General features: G+C 43.6%; 1 protein-coding gene across 1 annotated transcript in view; it reads left to right on the top strand.

Moving 5' to 3' along the window:
* Positions 1-1,904: 1,904 nt before the first annotated feature.
* LOC108550041 (uncharacterized) overlaps positions 1,905-13,575 on the top strand; it is a 124,934-nt gene continuing 113,263 nt past the window's right edge. The window contains 1 exon segment of the mRNA XM_017903639.1: positions 1,905-1,948. Within this exon segment, the coding sequence (XP_017759128.1) occupies positions 1,905-1,948 (44 nt within the window).

Raw genomic sequence — 13,575 nt, forward strand, 5'->3', positions numbered from 1 at the left:
AGCCCCGTACCCAGTTACGTATAACGTTAATAACGCAGGCTGCACGTGGGCGATCATCGAAATTGCTCGATCGATGCAATTTTAAATAATCCGTGTAAACGTTCAAATATTTCGAATACGAAATTCAGCGACCAGTACGTAAATAATATTTTCAACGACCCGGGACCGGGGGATAAACGATAAATCAAGATAAAATCAAATAAGATAAAAGAAAATCATTTCTCATTCGATATGTTTATAAAACCGATTAAATAAAACCGTAAATAAAAGAAATAAATTTCTGTATATCGATTTTCACCAACTTTCAAAATTTCAAAATCCGCGACGATCCTCCGCGTCGTCGCATAAATTACACCCCCGTGCCGCGAAAGGTAATAGACAGAACGACGTTCGATACAGCTACCAACGCTCGACCCTTTTCCACACCGAGATCGAGATCGAGCCTGTGAAAAACCGAGGCTCGACTGGCTCGCTAGAGTTTCCTCGGCAGCACCGAGGGTGAAACCGAAGAAGGTAAACAGGGGCGGAATTCGCAAAGTGGCTCGCGAAAGGTTTCTCGGCATAATGCGCAGCCAAGAAGCGAGGTGCTAGAGCGACGTGGCTTGGCTGTTAGTCGCCAGTAATTACGCGTTCCTGCCTTCGGTTAACGCGTTAATTATTTCCACGAGACGATCGCGGTCTTAACCCATTTGCATCCAAGCGCGGAATATTCCGCGAGCCACGACCGTCGCCTATCACCGAGCGCGTAATAATCCGCGAGCTGACGTTTTCCATTACCAGTTGCTGAATATTCTTCATATGCCACAGATCACGTTTGATCCCTTTTACGAGCATCGGTTCATTATATTCTTAACAAGTTTTACTTTTATCGTGAAAATCCTGTTAACTGCCATTATGAGTAGGTGCTGATACGCGCGCGGTGATACGGGCTAGTCGTCAGTTGAACGTCACTGATGCGACGTTCTGATACTTCTGTTACCGAAACACCAGCGACGTGGTACACACGTCGTCAGGCGATTGTTGCAGAAAGAAAAATGACGTGCGTAACACGTCAACTGTTAATGAAATTCTTTACCGAAGCATAGTTTCTGCTCGCACTTCATCGTCAGTTGATGCGTCTTTATATTCTCTTCCGGCACCCTCTGAACTGTACCTGAACGCACCCTGAAGTGATTTGCACTCGACTGTTCTGGCACGCGCAACCGTGAATTTCTTTGCACCGCAAGTGGTTAAGGATTCTCGGGTTTGTGGAGTGAACCCTCTAATATGGGAATCGATTAACGTTTTAATTCATTTTTCTGAAATCCTCCGTTTTCGAGACTGTGAGATAAATAGGGTACACCTGTGTTTCACTCCTTTGAGATGTCGAATCACCCATACACCGGCAAATGGTTACTTTGTCTTGGGCCTTGTTGGTTACTGAGTAGTTGCCTCTATAATGGTATATTTTCTTGAATTTCATGGAGAGATCTACAAACCTGCAAACTTCGGACCAAACCGGTGACACGAAGGACTTGCACTCTCCTTGTAAGTCAGACTTCATCTGGCACCAGTAGTGTAAACCACGGGGAAAGAGATTGAGGTGGGTCGCAATCAGTATGTCGGCGCTCGTCGCGGATGTCGGGACAATAATCACGGCGTCGTAGAAGGCTTCAAACTGTCCTGTGGTTCTCTGACTTAGGAGCTTTTAAAGCGGTCGAGTGTTCGCGGAAGGGGTAGAAAAAGACCGCCAACCTGCGCGCGGGAAGACCTAAGTTTTCGCGGGAAAGGTTTACGCGGGAACCGCCCTCGCGCGGGAAAGTCGTGATGACCGCCCAGGGAGGTCGTAAATTAAGACGACCGTTGGTCTGCAACATCGCTGCCCGGTTCCAGGCTAATCCCCGGCATGACATTGACGATAGCCAATGCCATCCGTGGGACAATGCCTGTTGACCTGCAGCGACTGCTGGTATGTTGCGGGGACGTACCCGGTGCACACTCGACCTTAATGTCCCTGCTCCTTTTGCATGGGCATAGTGGCGGAATCTTAGCCTCCACCAGATATTTCAGTAAAGCTTTGAAACCTAAGAAAGACCGAGTACGTTTATTTTATAACAGAAACGTCCTACGATTTTTGATTCTTCCGAGTTTTCGTTCAACGATCTAACCTTTCGATCATCGTTTCGAAACTCTCGTCACAGGCTGCACCAAAATATCCCGTTCCCCTTGGAACATCTCGACGTCACCGTTGAACGTTATCCCCGAGGATGTATCTCTCGTCGAAACACAATCGCGAGAACAGAGATCCGTCCGATACGAGGGAAAAACAGTGTCGCGTTCGATAAATCGTTTATACGACGTTTCGAGGTAATCCGCGCGGTTCCACTGGTTCGGTTATCGGGGCGTGGATCGATCGGACGAAAATTGAATTTTTCCGCGCGCACATCCGTTTGCTCGTGGCCTCGTTCCCGCGTTTCGCGCCAGCGAACACGGTGAAACCTGGCGTAACTTCGCAACGCGTAACCGATGACCGCGATCGTTCAGTGTCGCGTGCGAACCAGACATCGTTGCTAAATTAGACGTCGTTACGAACTTGCCGCGTGACTCATTTGACACGCGAGGTTCCCGGTGTGTGGATACACCGATCGTGGTTGCTAAGTCGGAGCTTCAGAGACAGGGCCAAAGATGAGGTTCCATTTGCTCGGAACGACTATGCATCCGATAATCGTGACACCTATGGTACTGACATGGTACTCGAACGTTAACCCGTTCCCGTATTTTCACGAGTCTGACTCATGATGCAGATTTTGGTCCAAACATGAATATCACGAGCCAGACTCGTGAACGGAATATTTTGATATAAACCTAAGAACTATCTTGCATTAGAATGCGTGTTTACCTATGTATAGAGAGGCACGAAAACTATACGGCTTTTGGTTTTAAGTGGGTGAGGTGCAGGGGGTGGACCAGATAAATAAGTAAATAGATAAGTAAATTAATAAATAAGAGGAGAGGGGGATGAGGGAGGAGTTGGACTTTCTAGCAGGCCCTGTCTTAGATGGGGATACTTAGACAACATAGGGACTTCTATTTAATCCCCTTCCCGTACAATGACGAGTCTGACTCGTGATGAAGATTTTGGTCCAAACGTGAATGTCACGAGCCAGACTCGTGAACAGGGTATTTTAATATAAACCTAAGAACTATCTTTTATTATAGAGAGGCACGAAAACTATACAGCTTTTGGTTTTAAGTGGATAAGGTGCAGGGCTGGACTAGATAAATAAATAAATAAATATGAACAGAGGGGGATGAGGGAGAAGTTGGACTTTCTAGCAGGCCTTGCCTTAGATGGGGATACTTAGACAACATAGGGACTTCTATTTAATCCCCTTCCCGTACAATGACGAGTCTGACTCGTGATGAAGATTTTGGTCCAAACGTGAATGTCACGAGCCAGACTCGTGAACAGGGTATTTTAATATAAACCTAAGAACTATCTTTTATTATAGAGAGGCACGAAAACTATACAGCTTTTGGTTTTAAGTGGATAAGGTGCAGGGCTGGACTAGATAAATAAATAAATAAATATGAACAGAGGGGGATGAGGGAGAAGTTGGACTTTCTAGCAGGCCTTGCCTTAGATGGGGATACTTAGACAACATAGGGACTTCTATTTAATCCCCTTCCCGTACAATGACGAGTCTGACTCGTGATGAAGATTTTGGTCCAAACGTGAATGTCACGAGCCAGACTCGTGAACAGGGTATTTTAATATAAACCTAAGAACTATCTTGTATTATAGAGAGGCACGGAAACTATACAGCTTTTGGTTTTAAGTGGATAAGGTGCAGGGCTGGACTAGATAAATAAATAAATAAATATGAACAGAGGGGGATGAGGGAGAAGTTGGACTTTCTAGCAGGCCCTGCCTTAGATGGGGATACTTAGATAACATAGGGACTTCTATTTAATCCCCTTCCCGTACAATGACGAGTCTGACTCGTGATGAAGATTTTGGTCCAATTATGAATATCACGAGCCGGAATCGTAAACGGAACATTTTCCTAAATATACCTTTGAAACTGTCGTATATTATGAAATATAATATATTTACAATATTTATAAAAGAATAAAGGATTAGAGTTTACTTCCACTTCTATTTCGGCTCCTATCGCGACTGTTTTCGGGCATCAGTCTGGTCTGTTGACAGCGCGTTGTCATCTACCGTTTGGGCCCGGATTTCGTCAAGCTAAATGGCACGAGAAGAGGTTAACATGGTACTATTTTCCGCTATTTTCATTAACTATCTTATCGGGAACTCTCCCATTCCCGAGTCTCTGACTCCGCGAAAAATTCCCCGGGCGTAATTACAGCGTCGATTTCGACCATGTCAAAGAGCCATTACCAGAACGCAAACCCGACCAGTAATAACCACGCGTCAAAATCCTTCAAAGTAATACTTCCTATACTCCCCGTGGGGCACGAGATTCCCGAAAAATGTCCGCGTAATCTCGCACCGGGACCGAAAACTCGTCGCGAGGACTGTTCGCGATCGTTTTCCCGCATCCCTTCGCCCTGCTCGGGGGTCGTTCCGTGGCCGGGCGGGCAAAAATTATTTAGAATTACCCGAATCCGACAAAACTGCCGGCCAAGATTCGCCTTGGCATAATGCGATCCGAAGAGATCGAGCGGCGAATCGGCCGTTCACCCGCGATATCGGCGTCTCGATCTCTCCGGGTAACGTCTTCGGCTCCCTCGGGGCGCTTTAATCCGGCCCTGGCCCGAAATCTCGCTCTTATTACCGGCCCACGAAAAGCTGGATTATCACTGTCTTTATCCCTGCCACGGCGCGCCGAAATTATATCGCGTCTTATCGATGCCCAACGATATGTCAACCCATCGATCAGGGTAATCGTCGATCCGTGCCGGTTGCTGCCGCTGCCACGTTTCCCCGTGAACGTGATGGATCGATGATCGCGACCGATACCAACCGTCGGACTAGGTCTCCGGATAATAATGTTGTCCGTGTGATTGGTTTTTAAGTAAAGGTATCGAGGCGTCGGTATCACGGAGGATGTGGGTTGCTGAGATTGGAAGCTCGGCGAGGTGAAGTTGGCAAAGTGGCAGGTTGATGAGGTTCAATTAGGGATTTTGGCGAAACGCGTGGTTTCGGTCCGAAGGGATGAAGAACTTTGGCTTTTATTTTCGTTACGTCCCCCTTCGAAACGAGTGTCTTTCAGCGAGTTTCGTTCGACAGAGTGGGCTTGCACCTAGTGCTTAGTTTGTCGGATCCGAGGTACATATTTACTTAGGTAAATTTACTTAGGCTCATAATTATTCGAACGACTTTCAAAAGATGGCGGAGCTTGCTCCAACGATTTGGATTTAAAATACGTGTAATTACAATTTTCGTGGACAGAGTGTAAGTAGCATACGTCGTTTTTACACCAACCCTGTATAATTTTAATTAATTTTTATGTTGTTTTTATATCGTAAGAGGAATCTTATTTTAATAGCGTCACCTTGGATCGGGATCTATCTTTGCTTCGAGGAAAATTGACAAGCTGGATAGTTCCTGGAAATTAGATTGAATGACGAATAAGAACCTTGTCGAAGGATTCGGGGGAACGCTTCTTCTTTTTGACAGTCCACCGTGTGCAGCACGCATCACGGGAAAACTCGAGCCTCGCTTCCATTTCCATTGCATTTAATTTGCAGAACCGCATAAATAAAAGCAACGCGCGTTCATCCTCCCGGCGATCGCTATTCTCCCAAGCACGGTGCTCGCAAAGTGGATAATCTTTCCTCAGAGAAATATCAAACGACCGGCGAATACTCGCGGCAACTACAGATCAAGATACTCGATGATCGAGGCGAAAAACCTTGGCAACGGTAATTTCCGCGGTAAATTGCTCGAAAGGTTCAAAAACTGGTCCACTCGGGCGGAAAAAACTCGAATCCGCGTTACGGGAGAAGCTGACCGGCGAAGAAGTGCACCGGGGCCCACGGTAACGTTGCAAAACACCATGGAGAATGTTCGCCGCGAGCGATCGGCGCGGGGCTACGCTTCGAAATCCTCAGCCGATCGCGAACGAACCGTGAAATCGATGAGACGAAAGTCCGAAACACGTTCGACACGCTCGAAACGGTTTACCCCCGTGAACCGATGGTGATTCATAGCGGTTCTGTTTCGCGTTCGTGCTTTCGCGCCGAGCGTTACGCGCCGCGACGCGGCAGACTGTGACGATAATGAGAGGCCAAGTTCGGGAACCAGGGTAAAAAGAGGAGGGAAGAAGCGTAGGAAGAGCACCCACGAAAAAGGATATTTCTCGGGACTAATGTTCTCGGAAGATCGTGGCCATTAGGCGACTTTACGGTGTTCCAATCTGCCAGAGATTCGAGCTAGGGTTGCTCGCAGCTGAATTCCGAGGCTCTGCCTATCGAGACCGAATCCTTGGATCATCGAATTATCCGCAAATGTTCGCAGGGTAACCGATTCGTTGCACTTCTGGAATTTTTAAATATTCTTTTGGATATTAATTTGTTATGTTCTGTCAAGGATGCTCGAATTATTGCAATGTCTATATCTGTTTAGGCAAATACAAATAATTAATACGTTCCGTGCCACGTGTACCATTTGTCGTACAAATCGTGGACAGACGGGTCCAATTTATTTCTCAATTCTATGCTTGGTACAAGGTAAATGTATAAATTTTACATTGCTGTTGTTTCGGGACACGATAAATTAAAAATAATAAATAAATAAATTTAATAAAATTATTAAAATGTTGGAAGACAGTGTTATACAATGTCACTTTTGTCTTAACTGTTTGAGGCACGCTGGAATCAAAAGTGTCCCACCTTTTCGATGCACCATAATGTATGGTGAGACATTTTTAGTCCCACCTCGAAATATTGCAATACCTTTATATTTCGTCTTATTTACGTAAAGTAATTGGTAATACCTTCGACAAATGATTCGCTTGTGTTGGCAACATTCAACATGCCAGTACAGGTTCGTCAATTGTTGCAAGCGAAAGGTTTATCGCGACAATCATGTTTTCCTGGTTCTATGCGAAAAATCGTAAAAATAAGTTAATTTTTATAAAAATTAATTCTATGCCAATTTTCTACGCAATAAAATTTCTGTGTAACGTGGGTCTATTTTATTATCTGAAATCCTGTGTCGCAGAGTTAAAAGAAGGGTGTAAGGGCGTGGACAAAGCAGTCTGCGAAGAGTGTATCATAATTCAGAGCAGAATCAGTGTAGAATTAGATTACCCTTAAACTGAGCAATAGTTCGTATCTTAAATATATCCTTATTAAATTTATTTTTATTCAATTCAAAACCGTGTTCTTTGTGCTGTTCGTCTCGGTCCCCAATTCCTATCCCCCAACCTTACAAAAGTAAGACGAAAATATACGGTATAGTAACACAATATAACACGATATAAATCAATCATTAAAATTTTACTTTTTTATAACGAAAAACAACCTCGAGTGCATAGGGTTAGAAATACTATCACACCCTTATCGCATTTTTTAAATAAAACTTCCAAACTTGATTAATCTAGGCATTTAAATGACATCTTCCTGTCACTTTTAATCGTGAAGCACATTAAAAATCGTACGAAAATTCGCAGAGCATTTGGCACATCTCGTGCTGGGAAAAATTGAGTAGTATGACTATCCGGTACTCGAAGCCATTAGCATGATCGCGTTAACTTGCTCGACCTTCCATTTCTCCTATCGCTTTTATCAATTTCATTCGCTCCCCTGGAACTTCAAGTTCCCCTCGCATTTCCGAGCGTTTCATTCTCTCCGCGCTTTTCGAAGGACTCCATTTTTTACCGGCCACTTTAAAATCTCGCTTTTGCTCGGTGTGCGCGTAAGATCTCAATTTCGCTCGCTCTCGCGAAATACGAAATCTCCGTTCCTCTCTTTCCTCGCAGCATCCCTCTATCTCTCTCTTCCTTTTCTTTAAACCGCTGTTTTTTTCACTCCGCGTCTCTGTAAAACCTCAATTCTCGCTCGCCTCCGTAAAACCACGACCCTACGTTTTAGCTTTTTCTGAAACCACTATTTTTTTTTTTTTTTTTAATCCACTGTCCCGTTTTAGACTCGCTGGCTCCCCTAAATATCCGCTCTTCGACCCTCGTCCGGATCGTCGGACCACGATGATTGCGTGGGATCAAGCACTCGCGAACCTCGTCGCGTTTTAGGCAGATCGTGCATAGGGGTTGCTCTCGTAGGAAAGCATTTTAATGGGAAAAATAGGGAAGAGAATCAGCGTATTATGCTCGTAATAATTTTATGAAGGACGTGGAAGGATCAGGTAATGTTAGGAGAATGGAGATGCAATATTTGAACGCGGTAAGAGATCACTTCGTGATGATTTCGTTTCTCTGGGTTACACAGGCTACGGTAGTACCCAGAGAAAGTTTCATGGCCGCCGTCAATGGCCAGTAGTAGTACCGAAGGGGTTAATAAACATTTATATAGTATTTCCACCGTTTCCACTGGCCACTGTTTCTTTGCATTGCAACTTCTTAACACTGTGCCATCCGGTGGCACACCACGTTGGTGTCATGCGAAGATTATTGAGCAAATGCCGGTGACACCACGTTGGCATTGGACGTGCAGACGGCATAGCGCTAACAATATTCGAAGAATCTATTGACTTCAGCGAAAGCGGAGTTTCTCAACCTGTTTTGTGAGAAAATCGTCGACAATCGGGCCCAAGCGGTCGCTAATAGACGGATGGCGGTGGTTTTGTGATTGCGATGGCTCATGATCGTCTCGATCATTAGACGATTCTATGTGAGTCGAGGATTCACAGAGGATTTGCGAGTAAGCCCCCTTCGAGTAGGAATCCATCTACTAGCGAGGGTGAGAATGATGGTCTCTACACTTTCTTTAATTTTTACCCTTTTATTTTATATTAACCCTTTGCACTCGACGATTTTTTGGTTAAAGAAGAGTAGAAAATCAATGATTCTCTATTAAAAAACTGACGATACTTTTTTGAGCAGTAAATAAAGAATTGTACAATAATAGAATTGTAGAATTATTTGATTTCTATACCTTGCATCCTGTTACATTATTTTAAATTTGATATATTAATTAATATCGAGCTTCGAAATCTTATCAAATGGTGACTGAAGGGCGCCTCTCGAGTGCAAAGGGTTAACCCTTTAATTTTATCCAAGTCCCTTCGGTCCCCCGAACCACACCTCCTATATTGGTTAAAAGTCAAACTTGGAATAGTATTTCCTTCGCGTTCTTTGTCACTCGATACACCTGTATAGTAATCGACTGTACACGAGATCGACTTAGTACAAAATCGTCGCTATTAATTCGCAGCCAATGAGGCAGCTCAGCCAACAAGGTTCCCATAAATTTTTAATCTTTCCTCGTTATTTTTCCATATCAATTTATTTTCGTTATGTCGCCTAATTTTAATTATCCTTTCCTATTTCAATTATATTTGGCATCAAGTATTTAAAGTTCTAACTACGAAGCACTGCCCTGAACCGGAAAATTCGTCATTCGCGTTCGTAACTTCCCCAAGAGACGCCAGAAACGCTTGCAATGCTCGTTCATCCCCATTTCGACCGAACGAGCCACTTCCGGCCTTTCTCAGCTATCTTCCGCCCACGATGACGGTTCTTGCTAGTCACGATCGACCGTGAACGACGCGAAAGTTGCATCGGGTGTCGCGGAAGGCCCAGACCCTCCGACCTTGCAGGTATTCCGCGCGGTAGCCGCGGATCGATCACGGAGGCCGAGCGATCGATCATTCTTGGCCCGTGGGCCGCGACACTGTTAGGGAGATTTTGGTGCATATAAGTGTCAAATTTCGATGATCGATGGCCAGCAATAATTTGCTGGCGAACACGACGTCGCGGAGGAGAGATACACCAGCCATTGGGTACGCGGGTCAACTACCAAGAATCGATCCCGCCGAGTTTTTTCCTCGGGATTCGACGAAACCGTGTTCGTAGTGGCCCTGCCATAAGCTCGTCGCGCTATATCCCGAGCGATTTTGTCCCTGGGTGGAGACTGTTCTTCATTTTCTTCGAGCTTCTTCGCGACCACGGGGTATTGTAAGAAAGAGGGTTGGAATTGCGAGATTGAGCCCTAGAGGGTGTCCAAAATCAATTAATTGGATAATTTGATATTTAAATTTATTTGTAAGGTTTGAAATCAATAAGGAGATGCAAGGTGAGAGATCATTCTCTGAGCGAAGTTGCTTTGCAATCGCTCGTGAAATAATTCTTCGAAATGAGATTTTAGAGTAAATGTGGTAATTAGAATAATCTACCGTTAATTTATCGTATAGGAGAATGAGACTGATATATTTTCGAGCACGCGTTATATCGGTTTAGTAACATAAACACATTGGAGATTAAATTTTCAACCAGCGAAGCTTCGAATTATACCTTTTCTGTGCCATGAATAACCGTGATCTTATAATAATGCATCCATCTATCTCTGTATCTATAATCGTCATTCTACACCTGAAATCTATACGGTGAAATATAATCCACTGTTATTTAATGTTATTTAACCCCGCTCATCCGCCATATCGAGCATGTTTGAGGCAAGGATTTATTCTAAACAAACGGTATTTTGCCCGATAAACTCGACTAATCACTAAATAATTATATTGCTCATATACATCGTACTCGCGCAACGAAACGTAGCATCTGTTCCATTCAGCCATGATCATCCACGTCCAATCTGTTTCATCAATGATACATTTGTATTCCTTTCGCGACTAGTCTCGGCGACCAATCTACGGTTACTATATTTATTTCACTTTGATACGTTATTTCACGGTAGCCATCGGACACGAAGCACCCTGCCACCGGATTAAATGATCGAGCGGCACACAAAAGTTAATCGCGCGAGGCAGGATTATTCGATCAACGAGGTCGTCCAATTCCGTAACTTTGTTTCGCCGGGTCAATTTTTCCAAGTTCCTTCGCTCGTACATCTCATTCCTGACTTTTCCCCAAGCGGCCACTCTCGAGTTATCCAGCACGTGTGCAGACTCCGAACACGCTCCGGGCGCGGGATTCAATTCCGCCGCGGAATCTCGCCGCTCCATTTTTCTAGCTTCCCACGCGTTCTAACGACACGACACGACGCACAGCGGGGAATTTCGCCGAGAAGCTGACCAAAATGTGAAGACATCGTTTGATTTCTGGAGAAATTGGGGTCTTTGGAGCTTCCAGGTTGCTCATTACGACTTCTACGTCAACAGTAAGAGGACGAGAAAATTTGGAAACTGTTTTGGCAAACAGAAATTGATGTTATGGAATACGTATAATGTCGATGATGTTTTATCTAGTGAAAATGAAGGCTAAGTTTGAGACAATCTTAATCTACATTAATATGCATAGCCATGAATGCGTGGCTCTCAGTTTGGAATCATTTTTCGAGGAAAAATTTATGACGGCATCATTCTCACCCCCGCCTTTAGATAAATCTCAACTTCAAGGAGGTTCGAGAATTTTTTCGCAAGTCCACGATAATTTCTCCGCTTCCTATATGTAGAATTTCCAAAATTTCTTATAGTATCCCTGCCTATGTCAGGGGCCTGCTGGGTACCCTTATCGATGAGTCCACTAGCCGGCCCAGGACGAAATGCATCCCTTCCTTTTCCTTTCATCCCTTCTAGCACTACGTTATTTCTCAAAAATTCTCCGTCTACAAATTTCGTAGGACTGGCATGAAATCCTCTGCCAATTCCAGCGATTTTGTATTAGGCGAATATAACATGAGAGGAGGTATTCCATGGACAAAACTTTCACAGCCTCGATGCAAAACTACTGACCAATTTTGCGACTTTGCATTAGGCGAACATAATACGAGAGGAGGTATTCCGTGGACAAAACTTTCGCATTCTCCGTGTAAAATTGCTGCCCACCTTTGCCGTTTTGTATCAGGCGTACATAACACAAAAGGAGGTATTTTGCGAACAAAGGATTCACAGGCTCGGTGTAAAACTATTGACCAATTTTACGATTTTGTATTAGGCAAACATGATGTGAAAGGAGGTCGCTCGACTACCGATTCCAAGAAATGACGTTATTCCCAAGAATTTCGTGGACAACACTTTTACAGCCAGTGCGAGAAGGCTTTGGCCAATTTCACGATTTTGTATCAGGATAACATGACATGAAAGATCGCTTGCCGAGTCAGTTCCAAGAAATGACGTCATTTCTGAGAATTGTGAGGACAATACTTTTACCGCGCGTGGACAATACTTTTGCCACTTCTGGACAATACTTTTACCGCGACTGGACAATACTTTTACCGTGACTGGACAATACTTTTACCGCGACTGGACAATACTTTTACCGTGACTGGACAATACTTTTACCGCGACTGGACAATTCTTTTGCCGCGACTGGATAATACTTTTGCCACTTCTGGACAATACTTTTGCCGTCTTTGGACGATACTTTTGCCGCCTTCTTCGACAATACTTTTGCGGTCTCGGCTAAAAATTTCTGGCCAATTTTGCGATTTTGTATCAGGAGATTATAATATGAGAGGAGGTCTGTCGTCGAGACAGTTCCAAGAAATTACGTCATTTCCAAGAATTCTCGGACTATACTTTTATAGCCCCGCCGTAAAATTTTCGGCAGATTTCGCGAGTTTGTATCAGGATAATATGACATGACAGGAGGTCGTTCGCCGAGACTGTTCTAAGAAATGACGTCATTTCCAAGAATTCTCGGACTATACATTTACAACCCCGCCGTAAAATTTTCGGCCGATTTCGCGAGTTTGTATCAGGATAACATTACATGATAGGAGGTCGTTCGCCGAGACTGTTCCAAGAAATGACGTCATTTCCAAGAGTTCTCGGTCAATACTTTCGCAGCTGTGCCGTAAAATTTTCGCCGGATTTTACAACTTTGTATCAGGATAACATGACATGATAAGGGGTCGCTCGTCCGGACAATTCCTGGAAATGACGTCATTTCCAAGATTTCCCTGGACAATTCTTTTCCTTCTTTGCAGTAGATTTTTATTATTTTACTTACCTTATACTTACCTTATACTTACCTTAACTTACCTTACTTACCTTCCTTACGTACCTTCCCTTACTTGCGTTCATTTCTTTACAAGGAGAGTGCAAGGCTTTCGGGTCACTGATTTAGTTGATACTCTGCAGGTTTCTAGATATCGCCATGCAGTTTAAGAAAATATATCATTATAGCGGCAACTACTCAATAACTTTTGAGATATTTACGATTAAACTTTGATTACTCGGTGAATTACAGATTTATTTTCAGTAGTTTTTATTTGGAGTTGTAGACTAATGGTGATAGTAGAGAATTTCTATGCTCAAGGACTGCGATTCGATTCCGGTTCATAAGTTTGTATTTTTTTTTCAATATATTTTTTATTTTGTATTCATTTTTCGCTTATGAAAACATTGTAAATAAAATTTCTTAATAAAAAAATTTATTTTTTACCCTTTCTTATGCCAGTATATATTTACTACTTAATAATAAAAATATTATGCAAGGAAAACACTTTTTTATAGCAATCCCATCTACTAGTAACTAATTA

This window comes from Eufriesea mexicana, unplaced genomic scaffold (assembly GCF_001483705.2).
Source record: "Eufriesea mexicana isolate 0111107269 unplaced genomic scaffold, ASM148370v2 scaffold2497, whole genome shotgun sequence".
Lineage (NCBI taxonomy): Eukaryota > Metazoa > Arthropoda > Insecta > Hymenoptera > Apidae > Eufriesea > Eufriesea mexicana.